The 19,557-nt window shown below is 47.0% G+C and overlaps 1 protein-coding gene and 1 long non-coding RNA gene across 9 annotated transcripts in view; one reads left to right on the plus strand and one right to left on the minus strand.

Annotated features, from left to right (window-relative positions):
- NR2F2 (nuclear receptor subfamily 2 group F member 2) lies at positions 1-14,914 on the minus strand. 4 transcript variants are annotated; one of them, XM_032700597.1, is made up of 4 exons: positions 14,900-14,914; positions 13,991-14,052; positions 5,719-6,246; positions 2,273-2,566 (listed from the first exon to the last, which is right to left on the minus strand). In XM_032700597.1, exons 2-4 carry the CDS (start codon positions 14,031-14,033, stop codon positions 2,292-2,294), a joined length of 846 nt encoding a protein of 281 aa, XP_032556488.1. In that variant the 5' UTR covers positions 14,034-14,052; positions 14,900-14,914; the 3' UTR covers positions 2,273-2,291. The 4 variants fall into 4 exon arrangements, with proteins under 4 accessions (XP_032556485.1, XP_032556488.1, XP_032556487.1 ...); XM_032700596.1 differs by lacking the exon at positions 14,900-14,914 and adding an exon at positions 14,437-14,523; XM_032700594.1 differs by lacking the exons at positions 13,991-14,052; positions 14,900-14,914 and adding an exon at positions 8,055-9,234 and having other exon boundaries at positions 1-2,566.
- The window catches only part of LOC116793046, a 22,159-nt gene continuing 13,005 nt past the window's right edge, over positions 10,404-19,557 (plus strand). For 3 of the 5 annotated variants that reach the window (XR_004359363.1, XR_004359367.1, XR_004359366.1), the window contains exon 1: positions 10,404-13,345. This is a non-coding gene — a long non-coding RNA (uncharacterized LOC116793046). The remainder of the gene's footprint in view (positions 13,346-19,557) is intronic. The other 2 variants (XR_004359364.1, XR_004359365.1) reach the window with 2 other exon arrangements.

Genomic DNA, 19,557 nt, shown 5'->3' on the forward strand with positions numbered 1-19,557 from the left:
TTTGTTTGTTTGTTTGTTTGTTTGTTGTTTTTTTGCCTGCACGGGATAGCACTCAATTCCCCAGTGGTGTGTCCCGTCCTGTGCCACCCGCCCAGGCAGGTCCCACTCCCGGTGGGAGCTGTGCCTGTGCCAGGGCTGCAGGACAGGGCCCTGTGCCTACACAGGGAAGATGCATGTACGCCCACGCGTGTATGGATGCCAGGATACACACAGACATGTAGCCCATATGTAAAATAGAGAGATGACCTGTGGTCATGCTTTCACAGTCTAAGGTAAAAAAAAAAAACAAAAAAAAAGGAAAAAAAAAAATCAAATCCACTTGAGAGTATATATACATTAAAAACCGACTCCTCAGTGCTAGAAGCTAAAGCCACTCCATTTGAAGACCTTTCAATGACAACGATAGATGGCAACTACGGAGTATTATAAAAAATCACACATACTTAAAGAAAACTCATTGCAAACAACTGACCTATATTTACAATACTGCTATTACCTTGCTTGAATGATCTTGTGCGCGTATGTCAGACATTTACAAAAGATTTTTCGCCCCATTCTGATCATAAAATAGATACTGATCTCCAGATTTCTAATACTTTTTCACAACAATACCTTTCCTACGCAGGCACTTAAGTGTGACAAAAATAAGGGCCTTTTTTTTTTTTTTTCCAGAAAATCCATTTTTAAATAACAGGAGGATTAGATGAATGGGGGTTGATGGTTTACCATTTCAGCATAGTACTTCCTAAAACCAGAGATAAACCAAGAACTTAAGTCCTCCACCCCCATCCCGGAATTAAACAGGTAAATACACTACAATACATCTGCTACAAACTTACTGTGACAAGTAAACAAATCAATCGCCTATGGACTTAAATGACTGCAAACTATAGAGAAGTAAGGTGGTTTCTGAAAGACATTTATGACAGCCAAACAAGTTTCAGATATCAAATAATATTTTAATTTCTGAATACTTTCAATTTTCCTTGGAATATAACACACAAAGACTCGACCAAACAGTTCAGTTATTATAACTTTTACAGTATACAGAAATGTTGCACTTAAAAAAAAAAAACCTTCAGTTTTTTTAAACACAAAACTGTAAACTCTAAGATACTGAATCAATCACGTTATCTATAAGTGCCAACAGTGTTATTTTGTCATGCTGATTTCAATGGTATTTTTTAAAAAGGGAAAATATCAACAATTATTATAATACAAAGGGCTTGCAAATATACAAACAGATAGAGGAGTTTAATAACAATTCATGATGAACTATGTGGAACCCAATTCAAATTACAAAAGTTCACTTTGCTTGTTTGCTTGTTTTTTTTTTTTTTAAATCAAAACCGTAGTGTGTCTTGGACACAAAATCCTTCTACCTATAATAAGTCCCCACAGTTCATTTTCTGTCCGAAATATCAAAAAAAACCTAGATTTGGGGGGAGTTATGTGACACGTGTGGTTCATTCGGGTCTATATAATTATAGCTCTCTCAGCTTCAAGCTAGATTTTGGGTCACCACCTTAAGTGCGCTTCCATCATTGTGTTGTTGAGGGTTCTTTTTTCTCTTTTCCTTTCTTCCTATGATACTTTCGTGGACTCAGTTTTAATTCTTTCAGAACATATATTTTAAGGATACACAGTTTATTTTTTTTTTTTTTAAAGAAGCCAAGGTTATATCAAAAATTATTATAGAACCACAGAATAAACTGGTTTGAAACCAGAAAAATACAAAAAAGAACAGCTATAGGTACATAGACACATAGGACAATTAATAATTTGGAAAAAAAAGACTTACTTTCTTCCGTTCTGCTAATTTTCTCCAAATTTCCTTTAAATGCACTTTAAGCGAGATTTTTTTAAAAAGTTTACCCCAAAAAAAGAAAAAAAAAGAAGAAAAAAAAAAAAAAAGAAAAAGCCCACCATCGTTTCTTTTCTTCTTCTTTCTTTTTTTCTTTCCCTCTTTTTTTATTTTTTACAAAAAAAATGATAAGTAGCAAGTTTTTTTTCTGAACGACACGGGAGTTTTTAATGCATTCTGTAAAAGTTCATTTGACAGTCTCTTTTTTTAATTCACAGTCCATTAATTTTTTCCTGTCTTCTCTTAGCAAACTTGTAACATCCTTTTACATCCTTTCTTAGCAGAAGGAAATTTAAGAAACAACCAGAACCCAAATGTCATTTGCTTTCCTTTCACTCTCATCTCCCTTCTCAAATTTTTAATTTTTTTTTTTTTTTTAAGATTCTTTTTTTTTTTTCTCTCTCTCTCTCTCTCTCTCTCGAATGTTTTATTGAATGGACATGTAAGGCCAGTTAAAACTGCTGCCAGACAGTAACATATCCCTGATTAGGGTTTCTATGGGGGTTTTACCTACCAAACGGACGAAAAACAATTGCTCTATGACAGAAGAGGAGACAGTGCGAAGGGAGGGGAGACGTAGTAATAGCTTCCCGAATCGTGTTGGCTGGTTGGGATACTGGCTCCTAACATACTCTTCCAAAGCACACTGTGACTTCTCCTGTAAACTTTCAACATGGGCTACATCAGAGAGACCACAGGCATCTAGAAGAAAGTGTATTAAAAAAAAAAAAAAAAAAAAAAAGAAAGAAAAGAAAAAAAAAAAAAGAAAGCAATCATCAGATTAAAAAGGTTTTGTTTTTGTTCTTTTTTTTTTAAATTTTTTAAATTTGATTTTCTTCTTAATTCCTAGAATTAAGTGTCGATCGTGTGCCATCACCTCGCCCCCCAGAGTTTAAGTGGGTTTTACCAAAAGGGACAATCTCTCTGTGCATGTGTATGTGTTTGTATTTCTCTCTCTTCTGGAGGGTCTCCTTTAGGATTGAGCACAGCTCCCAGAGTCGAGATTTCTAATGGCACAACAGACCTGAGGGGTTGGCAAGGAGGTGCTGGCCAAGCTTAATTTTGTATATCTATATTTTTCGGGGGAAAGGCTGGGGGGGCGGGGAAGGCTTTGAGTCGAAAGGGGGGAAAGGGAGCCACTATTTCTCCACACCCCCCCTCCTTGGAAAATAATTGGGGAGAGCCTAACCCTGCAATGAGAAGCGGTACTACTCATAGTGATAGAAATCATAATAATAATAAAAAACTGGCCCAGCCAAAGATAATGGCGCCCCGGATCCAGCAACAGATTCTCCCCCAAAGAAGACAACGCGTTTTTCTTCAGTCTTTGAAACTGATTTAAGTGGCCCTTTAAAACTGATCTTGTCAGTTTAGCCTATTCAGAGGCAGCCATGCAAACTGTGATCTCTCTGTTCATTTGAGCTGTTTCTTTTCCCCCCTCTTTTCTTTTCTCTTTCTTTCTTCCCCCCCCTCCACTCCCCCCTCTTTTTTTTTTTTTTCCCTCTTCTTCTTCTTTTTAAACCTAAAGGCCCTTACAAGAAGAAAACTCCCTGATAGGGTCTGGACATTTTTTTTTCTCTTTTTTTTTTTTTTTCCTGATACGCTAAAATACAATAAGTTCCCTTTAAATCAGAGACGTCTGTGCTGAAAGAGCACAGGTTGTGACCTGACCTCCCTGTGGCTTTCCTAGGCACAGGGCTAACACATGCATATTCTGCGAGTCATTAGAACCCAGATTTTTTTACCCCCCCTCTTAAAAGAGGCTGCAGCAAACATTATATGCATCTATGTGTGTCTGCTTTACATCAGGGGAGGTTATTGGGGTGCTGCAGAAGCTGCAAGCATCACCCTATATTTTTTTGCATGCGACTATCTTCCCCAGAATCAGATAACAAGAAATGTTTATCTAGTTGGGAGGCAATTTACACGCCAGGCCTCACATTTTGAAAATAGTCATAAATTAAACAGTTACGACAGGATCGGACGATTGTTTTCTCAGAAGGCTAAAAAAAAAAAAAAAAAAAAAAGGAAAAAAAAAAAAAGTGATTTGGGAGAAAAGGCAGGATTGGAAATAAACTCCTCGGTGTGGGTGTGAGCCGGGCAAGGGCTGGGGAGGGATGTGAGCGTGTGTGGGATCCTCGCTGAGCGAGGGAGAGGAAAATGCATCCTAGAAAAATGATAGAAAAATAAAAGAAGCACCCCACGGACACCCCTTCCCACTCGGGATCCCTGTCTCCCTGTGGCTAGATGCGCCCTGCTCATTGATCACCTAAGGATTTAGCACGAGTAATTTGGGGGGGAGGGAAAAAAAAAAAAAAGGAGAAGTTTTTTATGTGTAAAGCAATAATATATAAAAGGAAGTTTAGGTCACGACCCAGAACCTGGACAAAGTCCAGAAAATGACTTCGTTCCCCAGACCCCCTTTAACACAACAAGGAACGGATTGTGAGCCCTTCTTTTCCCACATAAACTACATTTTTTTCCTGTTTCCTGATATCAGGCTTTAAAAAACTCCGATGAGTAATTATTTTACAGGTCCTGCTTCCATTCATATGTTTATCGCGTGGCCACTTTCCCAAGCGTCCAAATGAGTTACAGACGAAATATATGTATTTTTAAACTTAATCCCCAAACTTTGAAGGCTCCAGCACACTGGGTTGCCGATTCAGCCTTAAAGTTAGCGATCTGAGATAACGTAGTGCACAAATTAGCGAGTAGATTTTTTTTTTTCCCCTCAGAAGAAAAAAAAAAAAAAATTTAGCCTCCAGAGTTAATATCAGGATTATTACTCACCCAGGTTAAACTCTAGTGCAAGCTAATTAGATTTCACAACGCACTCAATTATTGCTTTATAACTCATGCACTATTTCTAGGCAGCAAAAGTTGACACATATTTCCCCCCCCCTCCCCTCTTTGATTATCTAAGAAACACCTCGAGGTCTTTTCCTCGGGAGAGGTATGGCTGTGCCACCCCGGAATTACACTGCGGAGCGGCAGCTTCAGCCTCCTCTTACTTTTCCATACTATCCCTGTCTACTTATGGTAATGATCTTTTCGCACCCGCTACTCGCTTTGGACTATGCAGTTCCTGCTGGGTACAAATGCAAACTTTTCCCCTTAGCTTAAATGACACAGAACTGCTCACTGCCACATTCTGTTTAAATCAGAGACAGCTCTTTGGAAAGTTGATTTATTTTATTTTATGGAATGGCAGGGAACATATTTTAAACTCAGCTTTGTGCATTTCACTTTTTTTTTTTTTTTTAATTCAATTTTTAATCCTGCAGGGCTTTTTTCCCTTCCTGGCTGCCCATAAAATGATCCTCTTTTTAAAGTGGTTTCACTGATAGGATGACTTGTATTTAACAACATCAAACAGATTTTGCTGCTGTTCAGATGCGTGTCATTAAATGCAACAACCCAGAGCTATACTGTTAAATAAAATATTATTTTCAATGGGAAGAGCGCAGTCTCTCGTGGCGAATGGGTGCCTCTTCCCGGGCCCCTTCTTTCCCAGTCTCCAGCATTATTCAGCTAGGGTTGGGGTGCATTTTTGTATTTTGGTTGTCCTTTTTTTTTTTTTTTTTTTTTAAGTTTTTTGTGTGTGTGTATTTTCTTTTTATTTTATTTTTTTTTTCTAATTTGCACTCCCTGGAAGACGGGATGCTCGGATCCGAGGCCCTGAAGGGGAGACCACAGGGCACTGCTTCCTAAAAGGAAAGAGACCGCGCTGGTTTCTCGGGGGGCCAGGGAAGCAGTGATGGGGTGCAGGCAATAACACTTTGCAAGAGCAAACAGTTCTCAAGGGGGGCCCGGGGAAGGAAAAAAAAAAGGAGCAAAGAAATGCCGCCTACCTGAGGTGAAGAGGACTATGGCCTTTAAACAGCTATATTCTGCAGAGTCGACATGCAATGCTTTCAGTTTTTCTACTTGCTCTTGGAAGATTCGTATGTGGTCCATAAAGGCGACCACTCGGTCAGCAGACATTGGCGAAGCGTGGAGGCCAGCAGCTGCCAGGAGCGGAGCTACGTGGAGGGGCATGGAGCACTGGGCAGCGTTGAGGACAAACAACTCGCTCCAGGTCAGCCTCAGGAGGGCCACCTGGTCTGTGATCTGGAGGTCTGGGAAGAAGGGGATATTCCTGGCCCACTCCACCGCGCTGAAGAGCATCCTAGCTGCCAGTTCACAAATGTTCTCGATGCCCATGATGTTGTTGGGTTGCATGCACTGACTGCCAAAGCGGGAGGTGGGGTAGGGCTCTGCTCTCAGAAGAAGGGAGATATATCCGGATAGGTAGGAATGGCAGTTGAGAGGGTCCCCATTTGTCAAGGCGAACTGACCATGAGTTGGCTGTGTGGGTGGCATTCTGCCCCTCTGGACCGCTGCAGTAAATAGAGAAGAAACTACAGCTATTAATATCTGAATTGCAACCATCGGTTCAAATACAGCCTGCTTTGTGTGCTTCTGCGTGCCTGTGTGACCCCGGACCCGGCCAGCTTCAGGGGGAACATGCATTTTCCCAGCCAGAGTTCAGCCCCAGCCCCGGTTAAATGCTCCGCAGTTCTCGGGTCAAGTCAAAGCAACAATAAAAGCTGAGGAACGCTGTGAGCTCGGCCAGGGCTGCTGCGGGAGCCCAGCTTCTCACTTCCCAAAACACACCACAATCCAGTTATTTCCCCCCTCCCCTCCACCGCCACCCCCTCCTTCAAGAGATGCAGGATACGTCTTTGTGTGCCCGGGTGTTTTTTCTTCATTACACCTAAAACAGCCCATTGATTTGAGGCTGGGGGAGCGGGATGGGGAGGGAGGAGGGGAGAAGGAAGAAACACTTCAGTTCGAAATCCCCGGCTCTGGTCCCACACGCGTTTCTCGCCCACTGAATACATTGTTGCTGCTGTTATTATGTATCCCCCCCGCTCATAAAAAATACCAAAGGAGGCGAAATCACCCCACAACATCCCCGGCAGGTCCCCTGGTGAGGCTGAGGGCATTATCCAAAGGCACCTTCCCCCGCTGCCCATGGAAAGTGGGCCTTTCATTTTGTTAATAAATTTACACGGTGACAGCGAGAGAAAAAGGAGAGAGAAAAAGGGCTCAGAGGCAGAGAGACGACAAGAAGGGAGAACGCCTAAAAATGTGCTTGATTTATATTTGTTATCGCCCGTATTCCAAGGTTAGTTACTCTTGCAGAAACACAAAGAGAGGAGCCCAGCGAGTCCCAAGCCCCCTCACCCTTAACCTACATAGCAGCGTCCAGACACAGAGCACGCACTGGAAAACTGCAGGCTCACATTTCCCGTCTAATTTTATATCACAAAGACTCCACTTGCAGAGACCCGAGCACCCCACACTTACTTCTGGGCTGCTCCTTCCCCCCCACCCCATCCCTTCTACCCCCTCCTGCCTCTCCCGGAGGAACAAGAAAATAAGAGGAAGAAGAGAAAAGTGAGGTAATAACAACCACCAGGAAAGGCAGGCACACGGCAGTATGTATATACACACACACACACGCGGAGATGTGTGTGTATATATATTTTTAAAGGAGGAAAAATCCGGCTGGGAATCCACAGTGGAGTGCTGTAGAGCCTCGGTAGGGTGAGTCCCATTGTAATAGTAATTTGAACCGCCTGTGTAAAATTGCAATCTAAGGCAGGGTGCTGGAGGATATATATATATGTGTGTGTGTGTGCATCTCGGGAGGCTCCGTGTGTGTGTACGTACACACATGGACAGACACACACACAGAGCTGCTCGGGGGACAGGGGCTAAGGCTGAGCATGCAGGAGGAAACACGAAGGAAAAGTAACCACACGTCAGAATCATCATCTCGCTCCTAAGCAGCGTGAAACTAAAAATCCACTTTCAATAAACCTCCATCAGCAAAATCAAAACAAACACAAATCAATTACGAGTGCAGGAGAAAGCATGCGAGAGCCCCTGACTCCCTGCCCACCCTCCCCAACACCGCTTTCTTTCATTACGAGAAAGTTTCTGGCTGGTTTATTCGAGGGGGGTGGGTAAGGGGGAGGAAAGGTTCTGGTTGGGTTTGGGGTTTGGGTAGGGAGGTTAAAAATAATAATAATAATAATTATATATATTATTAAAAAAATTTTAAAAAAAAGAAAAAGCAAACAAACCCCAAAACGCAGCGAGTGAAAAAAAATTTGCAAAACAAATGAAATCCCAATACCTTCCCGTCTCATGCCAACTTTGAGGCATTTTTTGAGGCGGCAGTACTGACACTGATTGCGGTGGTGCTGGTCAATGGGACAGTTCCTGTTGGCACGACAAGTGTAGCTGAGATTCCTCCTTACACTCCGCTTGAAGAAACTCTTGCAACCCTCGCAGGTAAACTGGCCATAATGTTTGCCACTAGACTTGTCCCCACAAACCACACATTCAATGTGCTGCTGCTGCTGCTGCTTGTCTCCTTGGTTCTGCTGGCTCGGCGGGTTGGTCTGGGCTGGCGTACTGGGAGGGCCCCCGGGCCCCGGGGTCTGTGGGGTGTGCGGGGTCCCGGCCGGGGGTCCCTGCACCGGCGGGGCTTGCGAAGGCTGCGTTCCCTGAGCTCCGGGCACATCGTCCTGGGGGTCTCGCCACGCACCGACTACCATTGCCATATCTATTGGACACCGTTGCCAAACTTCCTGTTCCCCCTTTATTTTCAAAGTTTGTTTGCTTTGCTTTTCAGATCAGCTTTGCAGCAGTCTTTTTATTTTTTGTCCTCCCCTCTCTCTCTCTCTCTCTTTCCCCCTCTCTCTTTTGTTGTTTTGCCTCTTTTTTTTTTTTTTTTTTTTTCAGGAGGGTCGGGGTGGGGGGATCTCCCGGTACCGGCGAAGGTGTAGAAGCACGGGGCGATGGAGGTGTGTGTGCGGGGGGGCGAGGTGCGAGTCGATTGTCTGGGCTCCAGGAGAGCAAAGTAAAGGGGTGGTGGGGGTGGGGGAGAGAGGGGGAGAGAGAGAGAGAGAGAGAGGAGAAAAAAAAAAATCTCTTCAAAGATCTCCCTCTCTCTCTCTTAGAGCTGATCTGCAGCAGAGTAGTTGAAGGAGGAGAGGCGGGTGTCTGGGGGCCAGGTCCAGGGAAGCTCGCAGTCAGCCATTCAGGAAAGCCATCAAAATAAGAATGAATAAAAGGTTAAAGATTACACACACAGCGGAAAAAAACACGCACAGCGGAGGAGACTCTTCTCGGCGCGGAGAGCGGTCGGTCTCGCCGTAGTTTTTGGAAGTCCAGCTTGCAGCAGCAACATCAACTGCGATCGCTTTGTTTTTGTGGGCTTTTTTTTTCCTCCTCCTCCTCCTCTTTCCTCCTCTCTCTCTCTCTCTGCTCTGTCTCTCCTCCCTCCTTCGCTCGCTTTAATTCTTCCTCTCCGCCGCTCCGCCCGGCCGCTGCGCTCTTGCTCTCTCTCGCTCCCTCTTTTGGGCTCGGGGGTGTGGGGGGGGCTGTTGGTCTTTTTTTTTTTTTTTTTTTTTTTCCTCCCCGCTTTTTTTTTTAATATAAAAAAAATTCTTATTCTCGCAATAATAATAATTATTATTATTATGAATTATTATTATTATTATTATGATTGTTTATTTGTTCCTCCTCGCCGCTCCCGCCGCCGCTCCCGCCGCCGCCGCTCCGCTCTGCCCCGCTCCGCCGGTTCGCCGCTCCCGCCGCGCCGCGTCCCCGCCGCCGCTCCCGCTCCCGCCGCCGCTCGGGTGCTGCCGCCGCCGCCGCCGCTCCCGCCGCCGCCGCTCCCGCCGCCGCTGCCGCCGCCGCGCTGCCTTATGCTGCTTCTGCCGCCTCGCAAGTGGGCTCTCGCCTCCGCGCCGCCGGTGCTCACGGCGCGGGCAGGGGGAGGGGGGCCGCGGGGCGGGGGGGAGGGAAGGAGTCAACTCGCCAGCGCAGCAGCGCCCAGCCAGCCAGGATGATAAAAGAGGGGAGCGGGAGGAGGAGGAGGAGGAGGAGGAGGAGGAGAGGAGGAGGAGGAGGAGGAGGAGGAGGGAGAGAGAGAGAGAGAGAGGGAAGGATCATAACCCAGCGCGCAGCATCGCTCCTCAGCCGGGCGAGGGGGGGGGGGAGGCGAAAAAACACCACCACGGGGAGAGCGCGCCAGCGCTTCTCCCCCCCACCCAAAAAAAAAAAAAAAAATTTAAAAAAAATAATAAAAAAAAAAAAAAAGAAGCGGGGGCTCCCCCCCGCTCCCCTCCCCTCGCTGTCGGCGGGGAAGGGGCGGGGCGGGGCGGGGCGGGCGGGCGGTGCGGGCGGCGTGTGGGCCGAGTGAGCGGCGGGCGCGCTCCCCGCCGGCCGCTCGCCCCGCTGGCGGGAGAGTGAACTTTGACACGGCTGCTGCAACTCGGCGCGCGTCGCCATGGCGACCGCGCGCCTTATAAGGCAACCGGGCCGGCGCCTGACTGGCCCCGCGCGCGCGCCCCGCCCACCGCCCCTCATTGGCCACCGCCGCCGCCGCTCCGAGCCCGCCATGGCCGCCGAGCGCCGGCCCTGCCGCCGGGTCCTAAAGCCCGCCCGGCCAGACCCTCCGCGCCCCGCACCGCGCCCCGCACCGCCCCGCCGGGGCACGGGGGTGACGGCGAGCCCGCCGCACCCGCCTCACTCCGCCTCACCCGCCTCACCCGCCTCACCTCACCTGGGGCTGCCCTCCCCGGGGGTCGGAGGGGGCGGCGGGGTGGGAAGCGGAAAGCGGGCGCTAAAGCGAGGTGAAACTCCACGGAATAAAGTAAAGCGGAGGGGCGGCCGCCGGTCCCTGGAAAGGGGTCGGGGAGCGCAGTTCGGGTTCACGCCCCGCGGCGCGGGGGAGCCCCGGCCCCGCGGTCGCGCTGCGGGCACGGGGGCGGCGGCACCTGCGCTCGCCGAGCCCCGCGCTGAGCTGAGCCCCGTCCGCCCGCGGAGCCGAGCCGAGATGAGCCGAGCCGAGTTAAGCCGAGCCCGGCCGGGCGTGCTCGGGGCGCTCCGGCACCGGCCGCTCGCACAGCCCCGACCCCGGCGGGGCGCGGGGGATCCGCCGCTCCGCCCGCTCGCTCCTCATCCCCGCGGCTCCGCTCAAGGCACCATCGCGGCCGCTCCGGTGCGCGGCATCCCCGTATTCCCCGCTCGGCATCGCTGCTGCGGGGCTCGCCCCGACCCCTTTAACTTCATTTTGTGGATCTGGGAGTTTTATGACCACACGTACCCTGACACCGCAACACAAGCTCCGTGCTGCACCGCGAGCAGGCAACCGATCTAAGCGCGGGGACGCGGGTTTATCTCCCGCTGAATGGAACTACCGGGACTCCCAGTCAGTCTCCCGGTGCAAATGGCCAAAAGACACGCCAACAAGAGAAGGGACGGAGAGATAAAATAGGAAACATGTTAAAACAGACAGATAAACGCCCGAGAGGATCGTTCCTCCTCTGCGAACACACGCTTGTATGTGCGCTCACATGTGAGCCGGTCACCAAGCACGGCCGCGGGGACACAGACCTGGGCACAACTCTGCGAGGGATTAATTGCTCCTCACCTCCTCACATACACTTTTTCATGTTGCCACATGCCCACCCACTCCTGCCGCAGAAATAATAGATGTGGCTAAAGCCGCAGGTGTGGAGGTGATTGGAAAGTTGTAAAAAGCACCTCGACTTGACAGTGTCCTGCCTGGAAACCTGGTGTGTTCAGACCCCACGGACGAAGATGTTTTGCGGCTCAGTTTTAAAGACAAGGCTGCAGCGTTCCCATTGATCCTCACGGAGCGAAAAAATAACCTTTACCCGAAACAGGGACCAGGAGGGACTAGGAAGACAGAAGGGGAAAAGGATTCTTTCCCCTGTTAAAATGTGGGGAACTGTCTTATGATTTCCAAATAAACCAGAGCCGAGGAGGTCACCTTTCGGGGAGGGTGGGAGAAGATGGGGGTTCAAAATACAGAATAGTCACAGACTGTTGCTGATGTTGAGCTTCCTGAGGGGGGGAAAGAAAACCAACAAAAACCCAAACCACAACCCAACACCAACCTTTCCTGTCTCGAATCTGACAAAGTAAACAGGATTAATTCACCATATGAAAAAGCATTAACGCCGTCCTAACAAATGCAGAAATCATAAGAGAAAGCGGTTTTAACAGGACGCACAATATTACTAGTTTGAACGTATGATCGTAAAAATGAAAAGCCATTGATATAAGCTTAAAAGCCGCCGTATATGCTGATTGCTCAAGCATTAATGAAGAATGCCCCAGATTAACTATTTGCTCTTCGAGGGATGCAGCGATATAACTACCTATTAGCACCATTAGATGCTTTGCTATTTATTTGAAAACACCCCTGCGAGTGGGTTGAGACAGAACAGATGAATGTAAAAATGAACTGCAGCTAATTTCGCTAAATAATCCTCGAAACCTGAGCGCCTCGCAAGGAAGGGGGAGATTCTCCTCTGTCCTTCTCCGACGCTAATGACAATAGAAATGCTCTGGTTTAAAAGTGAGACCGTGTTGGTTTTCCAAATAAACAAACGCATCCCTCCTGCCATTTTACTGCAGATGTAAATTTATTTTAATGAGAGGGAGTGGAAGGATTTATTTTGCTAAAATAGAGTTGAGGATAGAGCCGGTGTAAATCTTTAGGTTTCAAAAAGAGAGGAGGAAGGAGGGGGAAGCTGCTTTCCTGGCAGAAAGCTGCCTAACAGTCCTCTAATTCTTTCTAGATTAAATCGCAATATGAATACAGCATCGAACAAATACCGAGTTTCGCTCTGAACTCAGTGGAAAGCAGTTACGTCTAACAGAATTCAATGAATTCCTCTTCTCCCTCAATGTAGTATGTGTGTGTTTTTCTCTTCCACCACACTGAAGTTCCATGAATAGGGAAAGTGGCTCCTATTGTGTGCCTCTGAACTTCCAAGTCAATGCAATTTTTAACCACTGGCTTGTGGTACTTTGAAAATCACCAGGGGCTGTCAGAGTTGGGTCCTCTGAAAAATTTACAGTGCTAAATCAGAGCATATGCTGTGAGAGAGGAAAAAAAATTGCTTAAGATTGGAGCAAGTACAGTATCTGGCTGCCCCCTAGTGTAAGTCTCTTATCTGCCTAAAATTCAACTTTAAAAGAAAAGGATCTCTTAAAGGGAAACGACTTTTGGCTCACGTATGCATACGAGAATGAAACTTCTGTACATTTTAATCTGATTAATTCCTAAGGATTTAAAATTAATTGGCTTGGGCACTCCTAGACCGGACTATAAGATTTCTGCATCAGGGTTTCTGCGAGAACTATACCGAATAGGTATTTTTAAGGGATAGTGGTAAGGGATTGGGGGGGGGGGGAGATCCTGTTTTGTGATTTTTTTTTTTTTTAACGAGGAACCGTGCCTCTCTTGCTGTTGTCAGAGCAAAACACTTTTGCTGCTTAAAGTCAGATCTACGTCTTTTGCAATAATACTTTAAAAAAAAAAAAAAAGGATAAATAATTGCCTTAAAGCCTCAGCCGATCTACCAACCGCACCTTCGGATGGTGAGTATATTCCAGCTTCTTTCCATTGTACTTGCTTAGCCAGGGAAGGGATCGGAGGGGGAGAGGGGATCTCGGCTCTATACCTTCACCACCGACCTTTTATTTTTTTTTTTTTTTTAATTTTTTTTTTTACCCCCAAATAAACGCTGCCAGCTGCACACGGCGACACGATCCCGGGCAGTTTAATACCTATCACTTAAGTTAAGAGCCTTGTCCTGCCCTCCCACCCTCCGGAGCAGGTCGGTCCGCGCTCCCCCCCGAGCAGCCCCGGCGCCGGGCAGGGGCGGCAGCGCCCGGGCGCTGCTCCTGGGGAAATGACTTGGAGGCGCTTTGCCTCGGACCTGGAAGCCGAGTCCGGTCGTTGGGTTTGTTCGCTTGTTTGTTTGTTTGCTGCTTTGCTTTATTTAGCTAAAGGACGTGCTAGCTGATGGTGCTGCAATTACACATACTTGGGTCTGCCCCCCTCCCCTCTTCCCCTCCTTAGAGCAACCCACGTAACCTTAGAAACGATCGTTTAAGACGCACGTTAGCTAACATTTGCTTTTTTGGATTTTTTGTTTTCCTTAAAAGAGAAACACAAGAATCACAACACATTGCCCGAAAAAAGTGTCAAAGAAGAAGAAAAAAAACTATAAGTAAACATACCAAAACCATATTTGCCTTGTTCAAGGTCCCAAATCGCTTGCATCTTCCTTTTTCTACCTCTCCTTTAGTTTGGCAGGTGAAAGAAACAAACAAACAAAAAAAAAATCAGACCGCTGTTTGCCCCCCAGAAAGATGTGCGTTGGGTAATTAAAGAGAAGTCTCCTTCTTGGTGTTTATCTAAGCGATTGTGCAAACTGATTAAAAAAAAAAAAAGAGAGAGAGAAAAAAAAAAAGTAAAGTTACAGCCTTCAGGGGGGAAAAAAAGGAGGCAAGGTGAAGGGAATAGATTTCCCACAACCTAAAGGGAAGTGCTTTCGATGTATTATTAGCGATCAGCCTTGGGAGAGAGAGGAAAAAAAAAAAAAAACCTGAACACACTCTAACTTTACACAGACAAGATTTCAGGGGGGGCTTTGTACACAGCTGCTTAGGAATGTGCGCCTTGCCTTTAAGAAAAAATCCCCAAGCCCAAGGTAGGAGATGTCTTTGAGTGATCCTTGTCTCATTTCATTCCTTAGAAGGAAGAGCGTCTCGCTACACCTTGTTTGGAGCTGGAAAGGCGAGACTTAGGGGAAAAAAAAAAAAAAAAGAAAAATATTCACAACCCACCCTTCCAATTGGGGAGAAAAAAAATAAGAGAGGGAAATCTCCTAAGTTAATGACTGTGGGGGTAGGATGGATGCGACCGATTTCAGCCCCCCCTCCCCCCCTTTTCCACCTCCCCCCTCCCCGGCAGGAAAAAAAAAAAAGGAAAAGGAAAAAAAAAAAAGCCAACCGCAAACAACTACAGGCTGAACTATCAACACATGCACCGAAGGGGAAAAAATATATAGTGTCCTGTGTAGGGTCGGCAGGGAACGCAAGCACACGCTAAAGCAAGTTGGGAAAGAATCCGAGCTAATCAGCAACCTCTTTCTCTCTCTCTCCTTCTCTCCCTCTCCCCCTCTCTCTCTCTCTCACTGCCCCTGAGATCCCGGCTCGAAAGAGGTACTCCACATTTTTTCATTACCAAAAATCCGTTGCAATAATCATTTGTTGCTAATTGAAACCCTTGGAGACATTTTTCCCCACCCCCTTCACAAACATGGCAACTTTTAGACATGGGAAGCACGTTTAGTTTTATTTTATTAAAAAAAAATACGGTTAGGAAAAGGCTAAATCTTTCGCCCACGAGAAATATCAGCGCGTCAGCCTCTTTCCCCTGGGTGGGGGGGGGAGGAGTGGGGGCAACGGGACCCCAGTACAGTGAGGGCTTGGGAAAATTTGGAATACATTATACCGCCTTTGGCAGGAGAATACTCTCCAACTAATGGATTCCTGCTCCTTTTTGTGTGTGTGTGTATCAGTGTGGGGGGTTTCTGGAAAGAGGGGTGGTGGTCGTGGTGGTGGGGAGCCGAGCTTTTATTTTAAGAAACTGTTAGGGTAGGGAGTGTGTCATACTTGACAAATGGAACAAACGCTCTTCCATTTCTTGCTTGTCCTTGCCTTAAAACAGGAATTAAGTTAACCACAGTGCTGCATGTTAATTGCATGTTTACTGGGCTAATGAAAATTACAAAAGGGTTTTGCCACCTCGATCGGTGATGAAAAAGTATGAAGGCGATTGTCATTGCAGCCTTCGGGGAGGGCCCGGGGGGTGGGGGGGAAGGACCGGGCACGAACAATATTGATCAGAAGAAGGATAAATCTTTTAACTGCTTGTTAATACCATAAATATGGTCTACACAAGTTTCCACTCTTGTTAAGTCTAATCAGTACATGGAAGATGGAGACATAGTCCACTTGAATGAATTTTTATTATTGCCAGAGGGGTACTTGCATCTGTGGGCTCCCTCCCCTCCTCACTTTGAGCCTCCCCCCCCCCCTTTCCAAAATCCTTCCTTGCAGAGGAGGATCATGAAGGTGTGCAGAAAGAACAGGAGACAAATCCAAGCTTTTCGTCCTTTCTTCATTTTTCCAAACTCTCCTTTTTTTGTGAAGCTGAACGGGTCATGGTGGAGAAAGTCTGAAGGGGGGAGCTCTCCCCGACACCCCCCCTCCTTTATTCTTGAGATCTGTGGATGAAAGACTGACCCAGTAATTTAGTTTGATGATAACCATTTTCATGCTTGAAAACAATCTGCCAAATTAAACCTAAATGGAAAGAGCAGTGGAAAAGGTAGTGAGAGCAGGGCATTTTGAAATCCCCCCCACCTCTCCGAAAGGGATTGTTTGGCCAAATGAGGAGGGAAAGGTAATTAAATAGACTAAAGATGATTTAAATCCCAACCAAAAATAATTCCAGGGAGAAGTTCCCCCCCTCCGGTGTTGCCCAGCCCTGGATTTGAAAACTTTGGCCCAACTTATGGCAATAGCTACAACTTTGCTCCGCAGGGGTCAGAGGTGAGGGCTATTTTAACCCTAAAAGCCTGCGAGTGACCAAGGTTGCGGTTGGGCTCGCAGCACTAATAGCCATAATTACCTCCTCCCCTTCCAGGGACATTCCTCGCAGCAGCAGTGTTAGACGCCGAATTGAAGAAAATCCTGGAGTTGAACATATCTTGAGGGGTAAATAACAGCAATATGAAGGAATTTCAGAGCTCTCCCTTTTGCTTGGGGGGATTGAAGCTTTTTTTCCTTTTTTTTTTTCCCCTTTTTTTTCCTCCTCCTCCCCCCCCACCCCCTTGCCAGCATTCCCAAGGCGCTGGGTCTTTGTCTTAGAAGGAATGGAGTGTCTGAATGGTGTGAAAGGGACAGAGAGGGTTGCTTCAAATCGATTTTACTTGTCCTCTCTGTCTTTTCGGATCAACGCCCTTCAATGGACACATAGGTGCTCTTTCAACCAAAAACTTGTGCAACATTTTCTGCCTGTATTGGTGCTAAATACAATAAATGCTGGGCAGATTTTTTTTCTCTTTCTTTCCAAAGCAGAAAGCACCCTAATTAAATTGTTTTATATGGACAGTCAAGACAGACCAATTAAGTATGCATTAGTATAAAGATATATTCGAGAGATAAGCGCTCTATAGGAGCCCTGTCTAGGCAAGGTGTGGAAAGTGTCCTCTCGAAGAGAGGCTATGAGCAAGGTTTCATATGGATTTTTCCCCTCCATTGCCTCCTATACTCGAGTAACGGGCTGAGTAAGTTAGCGAAAAGCCATTAGTGAAAGTGGTTTCTAAACAAAGTTAACAGGTGGATGTAGCTGGTTTTAGATTTGAATAACAGTCGCACATCTGTAATACACAGCCATGGATTTATGCAGCGCCTGTGCAGGCAATGTCCATTTACAGAGATAAACGCCTTCGACCTATAACTGAGGTGCAAACGCACAAACATGGGAATGAAATAAATATCTGGGCACCTCTGTGGGCTGCAGGACATGATGTGAGTGAGCACACACAGACGATACAGATATAACTGTGTAGCCATTGTGTACAGGCACCCAGCCTGCATCAAAGGCAGGCACCCGCACACCAGGCAGAGCTGTCTCAGACATCTCACCGGGCACAGCACAGTCCTGGGGTAATTACAAGGGGAAATATTTCCTATTCCAGCCATGGACTTCCCCAGGAGTGAAATAGCAGATCAAGATGAAACATACACATACACACGCGAACTTCTCTTTCTGCCCATTTTATCACCCTGGGAAAGCTCTCGTTATGGTTAACCACAGGAAACGGGCTTTAAGCTCTTCTCCATTTCCATTATTATTATTTTTTCCTCTTCACTGCAGATTTTCCATCTCGTTCAGAAAAAAAAAAAAACCAAAAACAAACCAAAAAACCAACCAAACCCTAAACAGACAAACAAACAAAAAAGCGCTCTGCCCCCAGCCCTGCCTCAGCCTGGTCCTGGGGCAGGCAGAGCTGCGGGATGCGATGAGGAGGAGGAGGGAGGTGGGCTGGAAGTTGCTGGGGCACCCTCCGTCCCTGGACACTTCGTTCCATCAGAGACTGTGGGAGCGTGCCCCGTGCCCGGAGATGCTGCAGGGTGCGACCGGGGTATCGCCCCTTTATCGTGACATTGCACCGCAGAGACAGGACGGGGTTTTGCTGGAGGGGTCGGGGAGAGGGAATGGAGGGGTTCTGGGATGCGGGGCAACAGTGCGGCGGCCGCCTGCTTTGATACCCATTTCCCAGCAGCGTTCTGGATGTGTCAGCCCATCCCAGGGATACGGGAGACGGGGGTGAATAAGCCATTCCTTGCTTAGGTGCTTTAATGGCACGGTAAACAGGTTAGAAACAGACGTTTTTAAAGACTCAATTTCTCTTTATTGGTTACCTTCGAAGATAAATCATAACAGACCGTATGGGGGGCAAAGAATTCATCTAAAGGAGATCTCAGCAAGTCACTACCCGGACAATAGTCCACCTCCTGTTGGGTTGCGTATTGATCAGGAGAGGAGCTGAGGATGTCGCCACACTAAATATTTACTGATCACACACAAATAGCCGCGACTCGAACGATTTTCTCCTGTGAGGAGAGCAGAGAGAGAAGGGTAAATCATTTTATTAGTGTGTATAAAGCAAAGAGCACACTCTGGCTTGGAGTGTTTTAAGATGTGTCTTCAGCTGGATGAAAAGAGTTAGGGAAATCGATATGGAGTGATTAGACGAGCCAGTCGTGTCAAAGAGAGAGGCTGTGAATTTCATGGATTTGGTTATACCGGGAGGGGGAAAATATACCGAGAGATTAAAGGGAGGAACCCATTGTAGCAGAGCCAATGAAAAAATAATATCTAATCAGACCCGGCAAAGGTAGGGACGGGATAAGACCCACATTTCTAAAGAATCACATCAGCTGGAGAGGGATCAGGGACACACATGAAAGAGGCAAACGGGGGGAGAGCTGGAGCGTAGGAGCCCAGAAATGCTACAGAGCAAATCCAGGAGTAGCAGAGAAAAGTCGCCTCTATGGAGCAAAACTGAGACACCACGAAAATGGGGACAAAAGACTCAGGAGCGAGGGAAAGGACAGGAGGGCTGGAGTAACCGGGTGCCTGCCTTGGAGATGATGTTGAGGGGTCCCCAGCCCCGTGTACCCACCAGGCAGGGAGGGCTCTAACAGGAGAAGCGAGGGCACATCCACCTCACATCCGAGAGGTTTAAATCCTTCTCCTACAAGTTTGTCGTCCCCTCTCCTTCTCCCCCTCTCCCCACAAGCAAATGTGGTGAGTAAAATGGATTTTAGCTTTTAACCACCTCATTTTAGCCACGTAATCACAAGGCTCGTAATATGTAATCTACAGATTACTGCCATTCGAGGGTGACCACAAGTGGCATAAGAAAAAATTTGAAAACCCCCAGCATTTCTGCAAATGACAAAATGGTTAAAACGAACCCCTACTTTAAGTATTGAAGTTGGGGAGTTGCTGCTGCAGGATTTTATCTGTCGTAGGGAGCAATTCAGCCGTGGATTAGGTACAGCCCTGGGGTGTCTCGGCAGATTAAAGAAAACTTCTCTGGAGACGAGCAAATGTCCGAGTGCCAAAGGGCAGAATGCTGGAAGTAGGGCAGGGCTCTGCCAAGCGACCTTAAAACACGTTCTGTAGGGATGCTGGGGATTATTATTATTTTTTTTTGCCTCGA

The sequence above is a fragment of the Chiroxiphia lanceolata genome, chromosome 12 (assembly GCF_009829145.1).
Source record: "Chiroxiphia lanceolata isolate bChiLan1 chromosome 12, bChiLan1.pri, whole genome shotgun sequence".
Classification (NCBI taxonomy): domain Eukaryota; kingdom Metazoa; phylum Chordata; class Aves; order Passeriformes; family Pipridae; genus Chiroxiphia; species Chiroxiphia lanceolata.